The 22,770-nt window shown below is 42.2% G+C and overlaps 1 protein-coding gene and 1 long non-coding RNA gene across 4 annotated transcripts in view; one reads left to right on the top strand and one right to left on the bottom strand.

Moving 5' to 3' along the window:
* Positions 1-14,031, top strand: part of LOC128459907 (uncharacterized) — a 27,158-nt gene extending 13,127 nt beyond the window's left edge. The window contains exon 2 of the long non-coding RNA XR_008342166.1: positions 13,491-14,031. This is a non-coding gene — a long non-coding RNA (uncharacterized LOC128459907). The remainder of the gene's footprint in view (positions 1-13,490) is intronic.
* Positions 8,803-22,770, bottom strand: vegfab (vascular endothelial growth factor Ab). 3 transcript variants are annotated; one of them, XM_053444858.1, is made up of 8 exons: positions 22,073-22,770; positions 19,947-19,989; positions 18,791-18,987; positions 17,927-18,003; positions 16,155-16,187; positions 13,444-13,518; positions 11,719-11,862; positions 8,803-10,651 (listed from the first exon to the last, which is right to left on the bottom strand). In XM_053444858.1, the coding sequence occupies exons 1-8, from the start codon at positions 22,124-22,126 to the stop codon at positions 10,630-10,632; spliced, it is 645 nt and encodes a 214-aa protein (XP_053300833.1). In that variant the 5' UTR covers positions 22,127-22,770; the 3' UTR covers positions 8,803-10,629. The 3 variants fall into 3 exon arrangements, with proteins under 3 accessions (XP_053300833.1, XP_053300834.1, XP_053300835.1); XM_053444859.1 differs by lacking the exon at positions 13,444-13,518 and having other exon boundaries at positions 22,073-22,768; XM_053444860.1 differs by lacking the exons at positions 11,719-11,862; positions 13,444-13,518.

Here is a 22,770-nt window from a genome sequence, read left to right as displayed (position 1 = left end):
CAACCTGAGGCAACAGGCACAAATATACAAAACAGTGTTTATAGTCGAGCACATCCATTTCAACACTTGACTGTAAACAGCAATCTACAAATGTCGTGAGTCACGCTCACACAGACAGGCTTCATGTTACTGGCTACAGTAGAACCACAGACCTGGACCAGAGCTTACATTCGGACATTAATGAGAACGCTGTGTTTCCGTGTATCGCTTCAATCTGACACTTGACCAAACAAGTTGGACTCACTGTTTCACTGTCCCTCCACGATAGACCTGCCAAGCATCAGCGAAGCGAAAGTAATCACATGTTAATGATTTAAGTGGTCACAAATAGGCCGATTTCACAGAGAACACGCAGGGAATGTCTTAATCTAACCTTCGACTGGCCCCTCAAACTGCTAATCTCCCAGAAATATCTGCTGCTCCCTAGACACCGTGTCTTTGTGCTACACGTTCCCAACAAATTAGCCATGGCTAATTAGCAGCATCACGGGTCAGCATGTACATTAAAACAGCGAAGCGTGGCTCAGTGACATGACGTCTAGCGCTTTTATGGCGTCTCACTTTTTTCTTTTCAAAGTGGCCATTAATCTTGGATAAGTGGCTCTTCTTGTCTGAAGCCTGAACACAGCTTTACGGCTCGGATCATGTTGCAGATGTCTCTGTGTGCTTAGATGTGTGTAGAAAACACACTCACATAACATCTTTCTCCAATTGTGTAACAATTTGTTTCGCAAGAGACCATTTCATGTGGTCTGATGAATCAAGTTCAATGATAATCTGCTGCTAAAACAATTCCAAAACAATTGAGATACTTTTCTAATTTGGTAACTCAGTGGTCCCTGACCTTTTTTGGCTGATGGTGCCCCACAGTGCAGTCAGATGAACTCTAGTACCCCTGTTGCCATTTGTCATGTTTAAAGGGCTTTCATTTTAATTGATTATAGGTGATTATATAACTCGGTTAGTTACATAAAAGTCCCCCTCCGGTGAAAATCGAGTTCTCAATAAACATATTAACATGTCCTGCTTGTGGTAAAAGATATGTTTGAAGTGAAATTCAACACCATGACTGACCATTTCCATCTTTACACGGCAGTAAACAAAAGCCTGTCTGAAAAGAAAAGAAACGTTTTGAGCAGCCAGGGTTTGTGATGTCACAAACCAAAGAAATCCATCCGGTCACTTTGCAGGTTGAGGAGACCAGGAGCAGAGGCAGGGCCAGATCAACTTATTAATAGAAACCAGTCACGAGAAAAGAAGGTGTAGAGTTACATTTAATTAATATTAAGGCAAATTCTTTGTGCATTACAAACAAAGTCAACAAAAGGACATGAGGAGACACGAAACACTATTGATGCATCACAAATGACTAATGTTACTACTGCTTGTAGTGGCAGGACTTGGACTTTACTTATTTTAACTCTTAATTTATTTTATTACCAAATAAGTTTACATAAAGAAATCTTAGCCAATCATTTGAACCTTGGCATATAGCCAATTTTAAATCCCCTTAGGGTTTTTTTAATACTTCTACTCAGTTATGTCAAAGAACAACACAATGGAAATGTCTTTAATAGATGTTAGACATTGTCAGTACAGAATGCCGATATATCATGATCACTTTAAACAATGAATCTGGAAACTTTATGCCGTGGACCCTCTGAGAACCACTTCCTTCGGTAAAGAATCATTGTGTTAACCCATCAGCACAAGACAGAGAGTGAACTGTCGGTGAAATGGTAGAGTTTTGTTTGTTATAAGAAAAGTCAAGGAGACACTATGCAGCATGTTTACTGTCTTGGGCTGCTCATGCCAGTCTGGTCAGAGTTGGTGGTGGTCATTCTTAAAGGAAAACAATAGATTTTGCGTCCGCCCTTGAGGGAGTGAGATCAGAGAACTGTGTCGGGGAGGAGTGAGAGAAAGGGGAAGATGTCGGGTGAAAAAAGGGATGGAAAAGGAGGGAGAGGTTGATAAAGAGCAGGCATCAACTCTGACCGAATGACTACAGCAAAAACTAGTATCACACTCTGGCATCACAGGTCAACACTGTCAAGCACACCAGGACCTCTGGAAAATGTATAGAGTTACCTTTAAAACAGACAACGGCGTTTTTAAGATGCAAGATCAGAAGATACACATGGCATCGTTTATCATTCCTATGTTTCCATAAAGCACCTTGTGAAGAAGAAGACATGTAGGTCAAATGTTATGGAGAGTGGAGATATAAGATTTACAGTGTATGTGGGAGAAGGAGCTAAATGTTTACATTGAGGAGGAAGCTGTGGTATAAAACCTGAGTTGTATTTATACAGTGATGTCATGTACATTTTCTTATTTATAACAAAGTCAAACAACCTATTATTCAATAGTAATCACCTTCATTTCATACAGGGACGTGTAGGCGGCTTTCTTTAATGATTAAAATAACCTAAGTATAAAATATTATTCTGTTACCACAAGTACTTCTGAATAAACCACAGCATTGCATGGGCGGACCAGTGGCAGGGCAAGGGGGGCCATGTCCCCAGCTGAAATCTGATTGGCTCCAGTCATTAGTCTTTAAAAAAACACTCACAATACTAACAATGACAATTTGTCAAGAATTTTTTATCTCTAAGCCTATTTTAATCGCAGCATGCTTTTGATCAAGGAACAATTTTAAGTCAGTGATGTGTGACTTTGCTAAAGAGCTAACAGTTAACAAGGAATTACTTAAATGTGCACTGAATCAGGAATTTGTGCACATTTAATGTTGGACATGAGATTGGTCCCTCTGTGTAAATAACGGCTCTCTGTGGCACCTGATCTAGATCCACCACTGCAACTTTGCATTGTTAACTTCATTTGTGTTTTTTTGTCAGCACAATTATGCAAACACCACTCAACTGATTACCATGACATTTTGTGGAGAGGCGAGGCATGATCCAAGGAAGAACCCCCCCATACACACACACACACTTTTCTCACTTTGAGAGCCAGGGCGCTTTGCAACATTTTCTTTGATTTAAACAGCCAAGAAACCGATCCTGTCTCTTTGCATTTGGGGCAGAGGCAGGGCCATATCAACTTTTTAATAAAAAAACACAATAAAAGAAGGTGTTGAGTTACGTTTAAGTAATTTTAAGGCCATAACGGCTCCTTTAAATTAATGGATGTTGATGAAAGAACAAAAAATGGCATGATTAAATGACAACTTTTTTAGTGTGCGCCATTTGGAGCAGATCCAAATAAATTTCTGGATCTAGTGAATTTAAATGTGGTTTCAAAAGGAAACAGTTGGGTCTTGGTGGAGATGTGAACTCTACTTGCTATATGTGAGGTTAAAGCGTAGAAAAAGTTATAATTTAAGTGGATGATTTGTTTGAAGCATCAGGGGACAGGTGTCCTTTTTCATGCGTGCAGGAATCTGATAAATGGACTTTGATGTTTTTTTGCGAATACAACAAATAAACACTGAGTGAGGCATACAAGAAGTCAAACAATAACTTGCATGCACACACATGCAGAGATGCAGCCAGCGCTCCCACTTGGACTTTGGGATTATGAGAGTCAAGTTTCCCTTTGAGAGCATTCTCCCAACCACCTCCTACAAAAGCTTCTCATTTGTCTGCATCGCCGACCCTCTAATCACTGAATTCATTTTGCATGAATGAAAAAAAAAATGAGTGTTGTTCTTTATCTTCAATCCTTAAATTTCATGCTTTTCAAAGTCGGCCTCCTAGCCTGTTTTCGCAGTGATTTGTGGTCGATCAGCAGTTGGATAGCGCTGCCAAATTTTAACACTGAGCCCTTGTGGATTCTCTAACAAGGCCGGGCCTGTCTAATACAAGAACACATCACAAATCCAGTTCCTTCCTGCCTGATCTGCAGTAATACCCCCGGCTCACATCACTTCCTCTTCTCATATCTTGTAGACATATGCAGCAGATGCATTTGTAACGACAATGCCTTTAAATCACTTTTGGAAAAAACAGTGAAAGTGCTATTCCAAGCGTATCACAATTATACAGCTAAGATTTCACAAACTTGGTCCAAACCCAGCTGTTTGATTTTTGACATTGAATCCCATGCTTTTGTTCTGGATCATTGCAATTTTCCCTCTGAGTTGGATCAAATGGAAAGTTTTCCCGAGAAGATAAAATATCACAACTGTTTGAGCATGTTCTCTGTTAGACAATCTGAAAAACTAAACAATGTGTGTGACATTTTCTGGGAAATATACTTGTACGGTTCCTGGTGGAGAGTCACAGACATTGATGCAATTTTTCTGTTTGTAGATGAAATATTACACTCTGACTCTCGGAAGTGACTGTGCGGCCGAGAAATTGCAGTTTTAACACTTTATTTTATTTTTAAACAAACTAAATATAACGTGTTAATTAGCAATTTTAGAAAAGCACAGATTTGTAACAAGAGAGGAGGAGAAAAAAGGCGAATAGGCAATCTTTTCTGGTGTCCAACCAATCAATAAACTCGTCCACTGGCAAGAACACACACGCACATGCACATGCACGCGCACTCACAGACGCACATACACACAAACACACACACATACACACACATTCTCAGATATCCCTGGTGAATGGTAATGCGGTGGTAATGAGTGTAAGCTGGACTACACCCATGTGAGGGGTGAGTGGGTGCAGCCAGTCTGGTGAAAAAAATCCACAACTGACCAGCCAGCGTTGTGACATGTTGTGGCGTGTTTAGAGATTTTGTTCATCTATGCAAATCTTCTGTTGAATCGTTTCCCCACGGCTCTGGAATTTTACTGGACTTTTTATTGACGCGGCAGACAGTATTACCTTTCGCATCCTCGTATCAGTTATCTCGACTTTTCTTTCCCCCTCATCAGAACACAAGCGTGCACATATGAGGGGACACAACATCAGCACAGTGCCCCCCCCGCCCCATCAGCTCTCCGACCCTCTCTCTTACTCCTTCTCCTGCAGCCCAGTTTTATCCTCTCTCCCCCCCCCCCCCCCCCCCCCTCCTCTGCTCAATTAGTCTCTTTTCTACTCCGCTCTGCTGATCCCTCTTAAAACTGATTCCAGTCTTATTCCCATTCCCCCTCCCACCCTCACCTCTCTGGTTCCCTGCCTCATGACTCACACAGGATAATTTTCAGTGTCACAATCAGTCGGTAACGTGGGTAAATATAGATCAGAAGCCTTAAAGACGCAGTACGTGTGAGCGAGCACATATCATGCAGACACGCCTCAGGGAGGGGTTTTTGGGGAGTTGTGTGATTTCTCTGGGCTTACATCAGCCGCGTGAGGTGATTTAGCACGTAACCTGCTGCCGGTCTGAAAGCTTTTGTAGGAGCTTAAATGATCTTTCATTGTTCTTCATTTTCACTCCATCCTTCTTTGCTCCTGAATCTGAGGTCATCCATCCACTGTATTGCATCAAATCTTTGTATGTTTGGATTTGAGCGTGGCATAAACAAACAGCGGTGATGGGCGACATGAGTAACTTTTGTTTATCTAAATAGCCACGCACCAAAACCTTTATGACCAGACAAAGCTGAGGTGTGGCATGGAAAACTGTTGAAGAACATAGTTTAAAGATGACTCCAAACTAAAGACGGACATTCTTGCTAACCCCAACAACCTGGTGCACACCCAAGTGGAGCAGTTCAACGGCGAACATGTTCACTGTAGTAACCCCAGGGAGCATTAGGACAATGAAGAACAGGTGTCCGCACTATGTGAGCAGCTAGCCTCTGTCATGAGCTGCAGTGGAACGCGCACTGGCCACATCCACGCCCTATCTGAAAAAAGCCAGTCAAGCCGTGATGGACCGTAACACCCTATGCTGGGAAAGTAGGGACTTCATTACAGTCATTGCATCACCCGAGGTACGAACAATATAATTGAGCTCAAGCTTGAGTATACTCAATTGCCAAGGACCATGTGTGTGGCTGTAGCTTCCATAAAGAAAAGCTAAATACAACAGCCTACTGCAGCCACAATGGGGTAGTAAATTAAACGTTGAATAGTATCAGGCAATATCAAAGAAATATTTGAACAGGATGCTCTTCTGAAATCAAAGAGGGGTATTCTGTCCAAATTGATATCATTGCCATTGATGATTACTATTAGCTTTAACATGTCATGTACTGCCTGCTTTGCTTGTCCTGATAGCACACCAGTGATTTAGAGTTTAATACTGTCACATCCAAATGGCCCAAAAATGTATCATATTCTTAATTAATTCCTGGTGTAGACAAGTTATAAAAGGTTATAAAAACCTATGATGTGGTGACTATCTGCTTAGTTCGACAGTGGGCTGTACCGTTATCTTGGGCTTTTTGAGTTGCATCATCATAAGTAAACGGCACGTGATTGCATTCAACTTTTGGCAATTGAACTTTTGCCTGATAAGACCGCAGTTTATGAAAAATCCTGAATCATGGTTTCCCTCCCTTTTCTCTGCATAATCTATTAATGTCCAACGTCCAAATGGGAGTCTGGAAGAGATCACACTGATAAACACATACCCCACACACACGAACATACACACACATCTCTATTCATTTCCTTTCTCGTACTGACTTACTTTAATCTTAACCAACTACTAATGGTCTAACTCTAACTCAATTATAACCCTAACTCTAAACTTACATACCCTAACCTTAACTTCCTTTTTGTCCCCATAATGTAGCTGAGTAGTCAGGTGTAGGGTCCCTGCAACATGAGTAACACCTGGATATAAAATGTATTTACAAGTACACTTGTCACTGGTGATTCAATCTCTAATGGTTTTCTCTCTACTCTTAAAGGGTCAGAATGTATGTTTAAACTGTTTTAATTAACAAAGATTAATGTAGTTTCCCATTATAACAGTAAGCAGTTATTTGCAACTGATTATTCACAGAATATGTTTATAGATTAGGAAAATAACAACCAGGCGATTTATAGGATACAACTTAGTCCTCTTCAAAGATTGTGAAAAGCAATTTAATTTAACTAATACACTGTTCTCATTGAAACCTCTTTATGAAAAATAGGTAGTTCTGTATATAAACAAGTAATTACCTATTAAGTGTCAGATTAAAGCCATCCGAACAGTCCAAAAGGATTTTAAATCAATACAGTTTTACTAATGGGCCAGACAGGCAGCTAGGTTCTGTTTTCCTTCTAAATCACAGATTAGATTGTTTATGGCATTCTTCGGGGTGTTTTACCCGGTGAAGTGGGCCCCCCAATTTCCAGGGACTATGTGGTGTGCTTTATATTTAGGTATGCACATAAAGAGCATGAGTAACGGAGAGCAGAGCATTAGCGCCATGCAAGAGCTAATCCGGTGGGAGGTAGCAAGCAATGGGTCTAAGAGGGAGCTAGTTTCAAAACAAACATGGCCAAATATCCAAAATCCTCCACTTAATCTACATTCATAAGGGTTAGATTTGGTCCAGGGGCCTTGAGATCAGCAACTGCTAAAGTGTCACTGAACAAGTCACTAATCCTACAATCTGTAAACTAGAACTGCTCTTTTTCCTCCTGGTGGATGAGGGGGACAGGTGACATGATCATCTGGTAAAGCAGAACAGACGAGTAGCCTGTATTCATTCATAAATATACACAGCATCATAAGCTTGCCCAAAATGTGAGAACTGTGAAACATTTTCTAGCGACCTCTGTACCTGGTGTTTTTCTAGATTTGGATTCCTGGCAAAGTTCTTGTGGTGGAAAATAGCGAGTAATAATGCAGTCAAACCAGAAGTTTTATTCAATTGAGTTGAAGGCAAGACGCATTATTGTTTCTTGATGCAAAATTTTGAGAAGCTTTTTGAATCCGACCTCCAGTTCTGGAAGTATTGATTGTTGTCATTCAGGATTTGTTTGAGGAATGAACAATTGCAATGAGCAGATTATGAGGGATACCGTCTTGCTTCAGTCACCAGTGAGGTCAAATATGTTCCATTAAGGCCGGTTTAAGCAGCAGTTTCATGAGTCTGAAGGCTTTTCAGATGCCAAAGCACTACACGGTATTATATAATTCTACGAGGAAGGATTGTACAACGTTTCCTGACAGGCATTAGTGTGATAATTGTCATGTAGTTAAAGTTTTATGAATATTATAGAATCAGCCTGGTAGTGTAGTGATTACAAAAAATGTTGATGATGTTAAATCACAGCAAAACTGAAGCCAATCTTTTGCTGCAGCGTGTTTCTTTTTTTTGCTATATGTTAGCATCAGGCTAATGAGAGATTCAATGTGGATTTAATCATAATTTTTAATGCAACTATCGGCAGAGAAAGTCGATATTCTCACACCAGCTTTAACCATACTAAGTCGTTGCTTAAGTCCTGGTTCATTCTTTGTTGGCATTGCTGTGGCTTACTTCTGTCCCAGATCTGGTCAACAGAAACAGACGGCCCAATTATCACTATTCCACATCGTATGATAGGGATATGAAATGTTGGCCAAATCTGGACCAGGCTAAAACACAGTGTGGCCAAGATTTGGGCCAGTTCTAGTTCATGTAGCTGTTTCTTGGTTGACATTCAGTGTTGTTATTGCCATCAATCCACATGGTATGTGGTCCGTATAAGGAAATTAAATCTCGAGGAAATATAGGCCAAAACTATTTCTCAATGTGGGAACTATCATTGTAATAATTATAAATTTTCCCCCCGTTAATAATGACCACAATTTGCTTTTGCTATTGTTATTGTTGGCCAATGAAGATGCTATGTATCCTTACTGATGACAATAATTCTCAGAAAATGTGTTGTTTCCGCCGGCGCTCCTAAACGGCTGCCTGCTTCATTTAACAGATTAATTACTGCACACTACTTCAAAGTGCCATTTTATTCATAGGGATGAATGTCTGTCTGCCTGTCATGAAAGGCGTGCAGGGATTTCATATTCGTCTGCTCTATTTTCATCCAGATTACATTCTGCATCGGCAGATTTGTGAGCACCCACTTGCCGCACAAAAACACGGAAAACTCACGCTGCCTATTTAAATCTCTTGAAAACACAGTATTCACAACACAGCAACCTTTTCCTTATTTTATATAAAAACAATATAATTTGAAAATAAATATGCTTTACTGTTTTACATAGACACAGAAAACATGTTAATAGTGAAGAAGAGACAAAGAGAAATTATAATGAGGGCTCCAAGACTGATGGCAGATTGTTATCCAAATTTGTATGGTAGTAGTGTATGAGTGAGCTGCTAGCAGTAGTTTATTTGTATTTGCATCTTGCAGGACGGACAGAGCACAGGTCCGCTACATTAAATACTTAAATACAACTTACTAACACCTAAACACATATGTGCATGTCGGCAAATGCACATGGACACGCATTCATACACACACGTACACAAACACGCAGATACATTAAAATTCTACACAGCACCCACACCCTTAGATACGAGGGGTTGAGAATCCAGAGTGTCATCAGTACATCAATACAAGTGATCCATTAAGGGAATGTTAACAAATCATGTTTGATTTTTTTTTTGTCGTAGAAATGCACAGAGAGTCTCCATGCTGAGAGTAGCCATCAGTGACCTTACAAATGGGGGAGATAGGACAGCCACAGGAACATAACACTGCATATATAAATAGACCAAATTAAATATGGGTAGAAGAATGAATACTGAAAAATACTCTATAACATTATAAATTATCGAGAATGGACTATGGCATAAAGGGATATTAAGTATGTACAAGATAAAAGATATGTAATCAATAGATTCTGTATTGAGTTCAACGACTAATAAAACTACTTTGACAATCCCCTCTCCTGAAAAAGGAAAACAAAAAATAATTTAAAAAGCACTCGAAAGATTTCTCAGTACATTTTGTGAGGCACAGTTTTTCAAATGGAATCTACAGTATAGGATGTTTTCAGTGGTTTTCATGAAGGACATAGCAAAACATATGATGCTTTCAACGATGACCAGTATCCCTTTAAAGGTATATGGCACTCCAGAGTCTTTTCTCCAGCAAGCTGATCACAATAGTGACAATATTGTGTTAGTCCAGTCCTGCAATGTCCTCAGAGGATAGGAAGCAATATCACGGAGACACAGGTTCAAGATTTCCATCGTCTGTCGCAGTGTCCTTCTGTTATAGTCCCAAAACAAAAGTAGACATTTGCAGACGAGAGTCCATCCATCGTTTTAGAAAGGAGGGTGCGTCCATGTCCTCTTCAGCCTCACCCACTGTTTTAGCAGTTAAATATATCTTAGATTGAGAGGTTTTGCAACTTTTGATTGACACACAACCACAGTAGACTCATATCCAGTGAAGTAATTGCATACAATGAATCGACAACGAGACTACACCTGCACTGCAAGCCTGTTAGAAATGCAAAACCACATGGCGGCTATTTGTGTTTTGTCAAATGATGGGTTTAGTTATTCGTTTCTGTAGCAGCATAACAATTCTGTACTCTTTTTTTCTTTTATCATGGTCTATGTACACAGAGATATACAGTGGGAGGAAACTTCAGTTCAGTCTTTCTTTTTGTTCTCTCTCAGCCAGTCCAAGGGGAATGCTTTCCACAGAAAAGAAGAGCTTACGGTTCAAAGGTCAAAGTGCTGTGCTGTGAAATATCTCTAGAATATTCCTTCATCTTGTACACCTGGTGATCCCACCTCTCTCATCTTCTCGGCTTGTCACATCTAAACAAGAAGAAAGGAAGAAAAGCAAAAGATTTGAGCTTTTGGGTCATTTTCTAAACACACACACACACACACAAAGGCACGCACACACACGCACACACACACACACACACACACACACACACAGGTAGCCCTAACATCAGATCAGGTCTAACTCCTTTTTGACAATTTTGTATAACTCCTTTGATACTTCTTTCTAGGTCAACTATTCCTATTATACGATAGATGCTTTTATGATTAGAAATTTGAACCCTTCATCACCTTAACAAAGTCAAAAGGAATAGTTCAACAGTATTTACTTCCTGACTCTATTGCAGACAGTTGCATCAGAAAGTACTCTCATGTAGGCATGCATGCTAAAAATGTAGCCGGAGCCATAGGGCAGTTTACTCAGTTTAGCATTAGGACTGGAAACAGTGACAAATCATTTAGCCCAGCTCTGTGTGAAAGTAGTCAAATCTACCACCATCAGTTCCAAAGCAAAATATGTTTATTTCCTCTTGGTATAATTAACACAAGAACTAGTCTAAAGCCACACATTTGGCAAAATGCTTCTTTGCATTCCTGCAGAGAGTTGTTGAGAGTTGATGCCACTTTTAATATCTGATTATTTCCTGTCAGAATGGAAAACGTCTTTGCGAAGAGTTGCCCATCGACACATCTAGCAGCTCTGATGAACAACATCCATCCAGCATTTTAGTCTCCACCGTCTCATGAGGCAGAAACAACGCCGCAATAATGGTCAGGGTAGTTGCAGATTCAGGTACTTGAGGTTTGTGACTTCAAGCGACCTTGGTCACATTGAGTTTATAGTTTTGCAAAAGCTAATCGGTTATGGATATGACAAGAGAGAGATGGTGTCAATCTTCTTATATAACTACTAATATTTAGAAAAATTAACCACCTCTGTTTAGAAAATTGGACCACATAGTTAGACAGCGGGCTTCGAGTTTTTCTAAATTGTAACTATACAAATACAGTGATTTGAATTGTATTTTCTTTCAACTTCTTATGCAGAACCCAGACGGTTACGTTCCGCTTTAGTTTTCTAAACCCTGAACACTCACTTGCAGGTCCTCTCGTTGAGCTCTAGTTGGCGTTCTTTACAGTATTCGTCTGTGTGTTTGCAGGAGCACCGGCAGGTTGCGGGATCCTGCACGAACAAACGCTTTCTCCTCTCTGAGCAGTGATCGCAACATGGCTCACAAACACTGGACACAGAGAGACAGACACAGAGACAGAGAGAGACGGGGAGGAAGAGGGAGAGACGCAGATTATTATTATGCTCTATAACCAACCATGAGAGAGGTCACCCTAAGTCCAAACCTTTTCATATGCTCCACTTTTGCTCTCTCATGCCACTGCCTGACAAGTTCTGCATGTGGTAGTTTGGTAGCGCTGCACACAGATTTCCCACAGAGCAGGCACATACTCAAGCAGTAAACTTCCCCACAACCCCCGCGTGGATTGGACCGCTCACAAAGGCCTTGGATGTGTTAGACATGCAGTGAGAAAAGCTCTGGGTCTGCTCTTGCGACACAAAACGACACATCTGGGCGTCGGACTGCGGGTCAATGACAAGACACTTCTGACTCTCTCTGTTAAAGACGTTGAACTCCTGATAAAGAAGACTCAAGGGTCTGCTCGGTTCTCCGTTAAGAAAAGTTTCATTTTATTGAGTGAAAACTGAAGACTGCATTTCCCACAAAGAGACATTAGAATCAGAACAGAGGCTAAAAATGAACAAATGAAGGCTCAGGTTCTCCATTGACATCTCAATATACAAATTACAAATAACAACACAATCATGTATCCTGTCACAGTGTCAGCAATAAAGAAACAGATCATAATTGTAGTATATTTGAATAAATTAGGGATGCTCTTGTATGGGCTCAGAGACAAAAAGCACCCGAACAAAGACACAAAAAACTGTGCTTGCTTAACAATTTGCTGGTTTACAAATCCCCTATAGCAACAAAGAAAAAAAGGCAAAAGATGGCCATCACTTATCTTCACAATACATGAAAAGTACCAGCATTATGCAGGGGACAGCAAAAAAAACAAATCTGCAGAAGATGAAAAGAAGAACGAGTGGAAAGCAGACGGGTACGAGACACAGCAAAGCAGCACAGACTCAACACCGAACACAGAAGCGTGATTGCGATCCCGGTGATCCCAGAACAGATACCAGAACAGTATGAGCCGGCCTGCGGAGCCATGCTGGTGGAGCTGTGATTTGTGTCAGTAGGAGGTTCAAGTTACACCTAGCAGTCGATGCAACGTTTGTTTCTTAAAACACGTCTATAATCAATCGAGATACTCGCTATCTGACATGCTAGGAGCAACTTGTACCTCAGGTCTCTACTGTTTTTCCTGATACGTGTCTGTATCTCATCCCAACCATCGTTCTCTTTTCATAATACGGAGTGACATTCTTTTGAACATTGTTCTGGGGAGTCTGAGAGGAGATTAGCTGTGGATTTGAGGGGTGGAAATGGGTTATGGTTCATTTCTCATGATATATGGCTGTGGCAAGTCTCCTGCATCGCTGTTATGCAAGGTTTTGCTAATGCTACGTTGGCAAACAGTTAACAGCTGATAATTCTGGGTGACATTGATGGATGAGACAAAGTTAGGACAAGGCACAGGAGCAACATGCTTACTGATGTGGCGAACGGGCAAATTAAATGGTGCAAAATTAGAGGGGACAGAGGAGCTCCTCCAAAATTAGCTTAATCATGAGAAGCGCAACACTCAGGTGCAAGTAGGTGGAGAAGGCAGAGCTGACATACGCATCGTGAATTGTTTTGTCACGGTTTTTCTTTCGTTTTCTCTTTAGGCCTTTGCCCTTGCCTTTCCGGGATTTTCTGCAAGAGAGAGAGAGGACAACAACGCATATTGATGCCTGAGAGACTGTGGTGGACTGAAGTGTTGGGACAACCTTACTATGACGATGGCTAAAAATCAACATGGATTAAATGCGATCTTTCGAGATTTCTACGAATTAAAATGCAGGAGTCAAAAAAAATGTATAATTCCAACCGGTTACTGTTTGATTAGTTTATTGTTAATGATCGTATTGTTTGGGATGATGACTTGTTACATTATGAGGAAGGCATCAGGCAGTGTTAACATGAGTGTCTCAACCTTATCTCAACAACTTCACTGAGGGATGATGTGATTTTAAAGACAGCTGCACAAATTTACACAACCATTTTTTTCTTCTGAAAGATGAAGCAACCATCGTGACCTGATTTGCAAAGACACACCCTCGGCAGTGCATATTACTGTACATTGTTATCTATATTATACATTAATGAAATATTATAAATATCACATCTACGCTTTGTAGAACAGTGCAGTGACTCAGCAGAACACGAGTAATAGTGTGAAGTTTTGCTCGGGCAGTGACCCCAAAATTTCCTCCATGTGTTGAGGATATTAAACTTGGATTTGTACACCAAAAGTGCATCTTGCAACTTATCTGGGTCAGTACTTTATGGCTGATTCAACTTGTTTCAGCAGCAAACGATGTATGTACATACTGTCCATACACCGGGAGCTTCACATGTGCAGGCTGCATCCAAATATCTGTGTGTCTGCTCAAGTGCAAGCTGAGTTACACAAGTTACTTTCCTGTATTTACAAAACTATACTGACAACTTTAATACTCAACTAGAAGTGCAAAAACAAAAAAACAATGTTGGTTCTACGGTTATTAATGATATTTGCAGTATATAAGTGCTGATCTTTAAATACACAAAAACAGAAAAATGGTAAAACAAAACCAAAAAACAAATACATAAATAAATATAAATATGCCCTCACCATGATTAGGCATGGCATGTCCAGTTATTTAAAATGACATGTGCACAGTACATCATAGGGTCCGAACAAGCCCAATTTGTAACCTTGCATATTTTACTCCAAGATCTGGTGACATCGTTTCAATTTTCATTTTACCTGTTACCCAGCAGCAGGTTACATATTTAATTGTAATGATCATATATTGGTGATAGGCGGATGTTACCCTTGACTGCATAGGCAGTGGAAATTTCCAGATGAGTCAATGGACAAATTGAAAGTAAATGTTTGCAAAGGACAAATACAACTGGGTAACCGGTGAAAATAGATAACGTCTAAAGCTGTGCTAGAGCTTTTGTCAGTGTGCATGTAGGTACATAGGCAAGCTAACATGGTCACAATGGCAATACACATGTGGATGTTTAACAGGTATAATTTTTACCATGTTCACCATCCAAGCTTTAGTTTGTCAGCATGCTAATATCAGCCAATAAGCACTATAGCCTACTACTTAAAATCACAAACCAAAGAAAATCGTAATCACATTTTTCTGGAATTCTTCATCTGCGTGTAGCAAATTTGTAACAACTACTTCAATAACTGCAGTTACAAATGTGGCTAGTTCAGACCCAGTTGTGAATCAATGACAGATGAGTCCCCATCAGAAAGACACAGGATGAAGCTGACGTCTTGTAAATGTAACAATTTCCTCTTGGGACTGTTCAGAGGTCAGTTCCACTGTGGAAGTTGACAGTTATGTGGTTTCACATCCTCAGTGGGAAAAATCATCCCGACAGAATCGCATGCCTCACGCTACTGAGAGGTCAGGGGCCGACGTTAAATATAAAAAGTATGACAGCGTCAGAAACAGGAGTTGAACGACCCTAAGACCAAATCACTTTGTAGCAGCAGGCCTCCGACGTGGGACTCGTAAAGAGTGAAGACAAGGTGAAAGGGGAGGTCTCAAAACGGAGCCTTATCTATACGACAGACAACCTGACGTAAAACCAAAATACAACAAACGATCGTTCTGCAATAGAAAGATCAACTGGTCACAGTATCGGAGGATCCACGAGTTTTACGACTCGCAGCACACTGAGTTCCGATGCGTGGCAGGAGAGGATCACTCAAGCGAGGATCATAAACAGAAACCTTTAACGGGTCAGAAACACTGTTATCTATATCAGAGCCGAAGACACCGGAGAAACAGAAGTTAAGTGGGATGTAAACAGTAAAGAAGAGAGGAGAGGAATGTAAAAAAAGAGAGAGAAAAGAGAGGAAGGTGTAAAGGACAAGATTACAGAGGGCGATGACCCCATCAAGTGTCACTCATTCACCTGAGTGGCTTTGGCGGATATTCCCTGTGGTTATCACCTGAGCGCCGAACGCTAATCTTAGCATAATCTTGCGCTGTACTTTGTCTGCTGCAGGATTTTAATTGAAGTGTTTGTGGATGAAAAACGCAGAGACAGCGGAAAGGAAGGTGAGAATATAGCAGACGGATCACTTGAGCACAAAATAGCATGAGGGATAATGTTGAGTTGCAGACGGCTGAGAGCGAAACGAACCCCCCCCCCCCCCCCCCCAAAAAAAAAGAGATAAAATCTCAAATCCCCCATTGTTTCCCCCCCCCCCCCCCCCCCCCGCGAAAAAAAAAAAAAAAAACCCAGCCTCCATGCAGAGAGAGCGCTGTACTCACTTTTCTTTCTGTTCTTTCACGTCTGTCTTCTGCCTGAAACGCAGGAACAAAACAAACATGGCATTAGATCACGGCGTGCTGTTGTTTCCACGTAAACAGATACATATCAAGATCATCACAGACCAGACGGCTCATTATCAGCACGGCTGAGCTCACACCAATCCTCCCAAATCATCAGCTTCCTTTACCAGAAACTGTGGTAGTCTGGTTTTCACTTTCAAATGCCAATGAACCAGGTTTGTTGGGAAATAATGCAGTGTACACGCACGCACACACACACACACACACACACACACACACACACACACACACACACACACACACGCGGGCACTCAAGAGGTGTGTTTACTGATGGATACACACACATGGTAACAAAACTGCAATAGCAGGTTGTCAGCTTTGTTTCGTTACTCGCAGAGTGTGTAGCAATGAATCATGATTGCAGTCAGGCGGTCTCAGTCACCGAGCCAAGTTTCTAGTTGACAGAGCGGTACAATAACTAAAGCGGGAAGGTGTAATCGTTATAAATCATCAGGAAGAATCGCATGGCGGCAGATCAGGTTGGTATTTTTTGTAGCGGAGCACGCCATTCCTGCGCTGATTCAAGCAAAGCGAAGTAATGCAGCGTCACCGACTGTTATTTTATCTCATTGATATGAGCCTCATTGTTTAGTCTCCTGCAACTGTGTCAGGGCTGTATTATTAGAGAAACTGCTTATCCTAGTCACAGCACAAATAGTTTTTTATTCCCATCTGTTTTAACTTATATTATTTTCATTTCCAGTATATATATATATAGTTGTATAGGATTGAATATATATCATGCCAGATATTGCTTTTTCTGACTGTAACACTATAGTGAAATGACAACTTCAAACCAGTAAATTGATGAAATTGATTGAAGGTTTATGGCCTCATCTCAATGGTTTTACAGTGACATATTGAGTCAGCAGAACTGCATAAAGTTCAGAGTGGCCTTTTCTTAATAGCCAGGGCCTCGACAGATAACGCGGCGCAGCCTCTCTGAGCACACAGTGACTAACTATTCAACATACTTTCGATTCAGTAGCTCCGGGAAGAGGCTCAAAGTGACAGCGGATCGTGACCCTCGGGCCAAAAGTCCTCTCTAGAATGTTTGTTTGCTTGTTGGACCGCCCTTAAATGTGGGAGGACGATACACGTCCCCCCTGCGCGGCTGGGTCACAGCTCATTCATGTCACACACGCTCAAATCTGGCTCCGCGACAAAACCGGCTTAAATAGATTAGATTGAAAACAGTTTATCTGCCTGGGAAAACAAAGGCGAGAGTAACAAACTGAGTGAACTTGTTCGCCGAGCAGCAGGTCTGACAGGAGAAGGTGTCTCATTGCGACTGCAGGGCACGGAGACGACTTGGCGCGTATCTCGGAGATCGATAACTAAAGCTAGGATGACCTTGACATGGAACAGAGGGAAGACAAAGGGGTTGCACTCACACAAATGTGACTCCTTTACTTGAGCAACGAGATGGAATGAGGATAACCTGGAGCAATGCGCTGAGCCGTCTGCTGAGATGTGTGTGCTCTGTCTTTTTGAGATCAGTGATGAGACAGAAGCAACGATAAGACGCTGTGTGTGTGTCGTCCCGCAAGGTTTCTGTTAAACGTGTCAAACTAGCGTCCTCTGCTCAATCACACAGAGGTTTGCATTCCAGTACTTGTGTGTGTGTGTGTGTGTGTGTGTGTGTGTGTGTGTGTGTGTGTGTGTGTGTGTGTTGGGGGGGGGTTTCTTACCTACACTCACATGCGCTGTGTTCTGTAAAACTCATGTCAATATCATTTTGCTGTACGTGGTGTTTTACTCTTTTAATCTGCAAGAGAAGGAGACGAAAGGGCACAGAGTTAAATAACATACATGTTTACACAAATGCTACACGTCCTGTGAAATGTGACTTATGATACAGACTTTACAGAACAGACTGACTTAAATGGACACATAGAAAGGTCACTGTGTTTCCCGCCCTGCTCCTCGGATGATTAAATGGTTCAGGGGTGTTAAGCCGATCAAGAGCAGCAAGGCAACAAGTCTTGATCAGCTGAAATCCTATGTTTTAGTTTTTCATGCCCGGGGAGGCATTGAAATAAAAGACAGGACTAAAGATGTTAAAAAATTAAGACGTTTAACTTGTTGTTAACACTTAATTGTGTCAAACGAAGCAGGAACCGGGAACAATAGATACAAAGTTCAAAAAGAGCTCGACCACAGTCCTCGTGTTGTCTCAACCAGAGGGATCGGTGGAGTTTCAGAGGAGCAGAGGTGAATTTGTTTTCTAAAGACACGTCGGCTTAATTTTTGCCCGAATGTGAAGCAAGAGCAGCCTTTGCGCTAGTTGCACTGAGACTGACTTGAAGTGGCTCTTGTGCCAAAGAGAAGGGCACTTGGGGGGCTCTGGACCAATCAGAGGGACACTTGATGTTGCCCAGTGTCTGTGCTCCTCAGCTGTGACATTTGGGCGAAAATAAGCGTCAGGTGTCTTTTTCATACACAGTAACCTCACGTTGAACAAAAGTTTAGAAGCTACAGCTAAAAAGGTCACTCCCACCCCGCGTAACCCCTGTAACAAAGTCATACATGTGTAAATAATGCTGCACGCTGACCTGCATTGTTATGTTATAGGTGGACGTCGGCATGCATTGCAGTATCTCATCGTTGCAGTAGCCGGCGCAGCGCGTCAACACCACGCAGGACGGGATGAAGATGTGCTCCACCTCCTCCGGGTACTCCTGCAGGATCTCCACCAGCAGCTCCCGGGGCTGGCACCTGCTCTTGTTGTACACCTCCATTATAGGGATCACTGGGAGACACAGAGGGTGCACGGTTATAAAATGGCCGAGGAGCCCCAGACTAAACCACCGACTCCTGAATGCCACTGAGGCGTAACAGTAACAGACAACTACAGGACGAATTTCAATACTGAAAAAAGCTGGCAGGCTCTCAAGGGAGTCAGAGTGAAGGTGATAAAGCCTGTGCATGCATGCACACACACGTTTTACTTTCTATTATTCCATTGAGAAGCACTTGGTAACCTTAGTTTGAATACAAATAAATAGAGATTGACCTATGAGGGCAATTTCCATTAGGAAATAACAAGTGCTCTCTTAGTCTTAATATCGTTTTAGGAACCCTTCTGCTGGACTTGAGAGTTACCTCGTTTTTTTTTTACAGCTTTGCCTTTGCTCCATTGTGATCAGCCCATAGACAGCTGTACAATAATAACCTCTAGTCTGCTCTTTCACCTTCAGTCATCTTTGCAGGGGTTCTGCTCTTGAGAAAGATATTACAACACTTCCAAAATATCACTCAGAAACCCTAGCGAGTTTGAAGCCAAACCAAACACACTTCAGCTTCTGATTCTCCAAATTTGATTGGGCAATGTTGGGATTGTGCAAAAAAAAAAAAAACTAATGAAACTGTGAGTGAGCCTAGAGGGGGAAATTCCATTCTTTAAAAGAGTCTGGTCACCACAACATTTCCCCTGGCGTAACCTCAAACAAATAGGAATGCTGTTACAAGGTGAAAACATCCACGTGTTGGAATTTAGAGGTAAAGCTGTGCTCATGTAACGAGAAAAAGTGAGTTTGAGGAGGGGGGGATTAATCCTGGCAGGGTCAAACTACAACATGTCCACCAGGAGGCGATAATTTGCCTTTAAAGTCAAGGTGAACCTCAGACCAGCCCTTTTTCTGTTTGGCCGTGTGCCAGCCATGGAGCCCAGTCCCACTGTATTCCCACGGTGCCCTGTGGGACACCTACCGTCATGTGGACCTCTTTCTGTGCTCTTCGGTATGTGGGCGCTCTGCAAGGAAGAACAACAACAAAAAAAGAGAGACGTTAGTAACTGTAGATTTTGCAAGAGCTTAGAAAAAGGCAGCCAGTGCCCTTTACTTATCCACAGTTGCGCAAAAACATATAAATTTGCATTTTGACATTTCAGTTGACAGAATATGAAAATAGGGACATTATGTGCCTTATCTTGGACCAACAGATTAGAGGGCAACGAGGGTCAACTGTTGATATAGTGTTTGATATACGCAATAAATAAAATAAAGAGTTTCCATGAGCAGGATTCTAATTTCACAGCATATTTGTAAACTTATTCTTGAAAATATGACATTTTAAGATGAAGCCAGAATGTGCCATTGAACATGTTTCTAAACACAAGAATCTCAGATTATGGATCTTAATTAAGTTGCTGTCACAAATCCTCGTGTGAGTTGTTGGTATAAGACCTTATATGGCCAAATATTTGACCAGAGGTACAAGCAGCCAAACGAGCTGATCCAAATTATGCCACATCATACGTGGCAGAAACAAAACCTCCACACAGTTGAGGTAAGTTTGCTTGTGTTGGAGTTTTTTTGAAGCTTTTATATGTTCCTCTGCAGGCGACACGGATTAATACTTGTTGCCACTAAAACCGGTAAGAACCCCAGCCTGCTTCTTTCCTTCTCGGGGGCGTATCGCTGTCACCACACCAGTCGGACCACAAAGGATTTTTTGGCAACTTTCCATCCGTGGCGCGCATTTACGCACAGCTCCCTGTCGCCTTTTTCCACGCACACACGCACAGCCCCGCGCGCCTCCTCGCCTCTCCCTCCCTCCTTTTTTTTCCACACACAAGCGCGCGCAATTGGTGCAATGTCTCGCCAATATTGCGTGAGACCCGGGTCCTGTACAGCCTCGCACCGGCATGTGTTCTCTGAGTGTGTGCCTTTGTGGAAAGCGCACAAACTCGTTTCGATCCCTTAAATGAAAGAGTAAAAAAAAAAAAAAAAGAGAGAAAGGCTGTGTTGGTGGACTGAAGTCTCCACCCACTTCTGGTGGCGTGAGAGGGTCCAGCCTTAAGGGGTGCGAGACCCCTGCGCTTCCAAACCCATGTGTACTGTATTATTAATGGGCGAGTGTCAAGCTGTGAACATCGGCCCTTAAACCGAGTGATGATAGGCTGCCTGGAAATGAGCAGTTGAGGCAGCATCCTGATACGATTCCGCGTTGATTGGGTGAATTAGCTCTCATTAAATCAAGCAGTTAAGTCTAATAAACACTTCATCGGACCGTGGAGGGAAATAAATCTCATGGCTTTTGGATGAGAGGTACCGTATCGCTACTTAAAACACGCGCTAAAGTGGAAAACTCTTATTTAAAATCATGTTAGCGCATTGGTTCTGGAGAGAAATGCTGCTTTTTGAAGTGCTGTGTTGCGTTATATCGTCACCTTGAAACCTTTGCTCAAAGCCTGCTCGGGCAAACCGCAGCTTGATTAATGATTATGGAAAATGATTTACAGTGCGCTCTCAAAGAGCCATTAAAATTCCCCAGTGAACCCGATTAATCTGTGGAGTGACGCCTGTTCTTCTCTCTTTTTTTCTCTTTCTCTCTCTCTCTCCCGCTCCCCCCCTCCTCTCCCCCGGGGCCGAGTGTTAAAATTCAGCGTGAAAAGTAGTGCTCCGTCTCAGTGGAGCGGGCTCACCATGAGGGTCGCCTCAGTGCCAGGAGTGAACCTGCTCACATGTCCTAATTCAGAATGGAGCCACTGCGCCTTTAAAGCGTAATAATATCTCCAAGGTGGTGTTGGAGCAGGCCTGCAGATCACCTAGCGTCAAACTTCACAACATTATTACAAAAGTCTTCCCCTATGGCACATTTGCGACACAAAAAACGCACCCCCCACGAGTGTGCGGGTTCTGGTTTATAGTGTGGGCTCTGCGTAATGGCTGTTTAAATCTCCCCAAAGCCAGGAAAGCCTCCAGCTTGTTTAAACATGAGCGATGACCTAGCCAGAGGAAAGGCAAGGACGAGCCACACATTAATCACCAGGTCGTCCCGTGTTGTGTTATTCTTTTTCTTTTTTTTTGCTCCAATACACTTTCCGGACTCACCTTGACAGCTGACAGCGTCAAAAATATTAGAGTCAAACTGTCAATAAAGTTCATCGTGTTGGAAAATCCAAAAGGCAGGCGACGTTTTAAAATCCAAGCGGCCAATGTGGCGATCTGTCCTCGAACATGAAGTTTACAAACAAACAAGTACAACAACACAAAGTGGACCGGCGAAAACTTCTGCTCTACAGGCAGGGGGAAGGGGGTTGTAGCGGCAAATCCATGCTGGTCCCGGGGGCTGGAGGGGTAAAATCCTTTGCGCACAACTTCTTCCTTCTCAACTGTTGCCAATTATTTTCAGAATATCCAGAAACACGAAAATCCAAGACGCATAACGCCTCACATTGTTTTGCAACGGACCTTTAGTTGCCTGCACCGGAATGGGAATCCACATTACAAAAAAAATAATCCCATGCTTGTTGCGCCAGCCGTCTCCAAGTAGTGTCCATATGAAACTTACTCCTGTGTGCAATCTGAAGCCACGGACCAGGGGTGACGCTGAGTAAAAAATAAAACCGCCTGCTGAGAAATATTCGTCCCCACTGAGAAAACTTTGTCCGCCGGCCCCCCTGGCCGCTGTTTCACTCCTGCGGCACTGCTGCGCACTTAAAGCGGGTCGGCTCAGCCCTCGGTGTTCAGGCACAACGCGGTCGCTCCAGACTGTGGCTCTGCGCGATTTTACGAGCACAGACGTGGAT

This window comes from Pleuronectes platessa, chromosome 17 (genome assembly GCF_947347685.1).
Source record: "Pleuronectes platessa chromosome 17, fPlePla1.1, whole genome shotgun sequence".
Classification (NCBI taxonomy): domain Eukaryota; kingdom Metazoa; phylum Chordata; class Actinopteri; order Pleuronectiformes; family Pleuronectidae; genus Pleuronectes; species Pleuronectes platessa.
The sequence above is the reverse complement of the archived record's forward strand: the minus strand, read 5'-3'. Positions and strand labels throughout refer to the sequence as shown.

Excerpts from the sequence above, each read along its gene's own strand:
- vegfab (XM_053444858.1), bottom strand. The coding sequence starts at position 22,126 with ATGAACTTTATTGACAGTTTGACTCTAATATTTTTGACGCTGTCAGCT. Across the intron at positions 18,004-18,790 it reads CCTATAACATAACAATGCAG|ATTAAAAGAGTAAAACACCA; the intron begins GTCAGCGTGCAG and ends CTTCTCTTGCAG. Across the intron at positions 13,519-16,154 it reads GTGAAAGAACAGAAAGAAAA|AAAATCCCGGAAAGGCAAGG; the intron begins GTGAGTACAGCG and ends TCTCTCTTGCAG.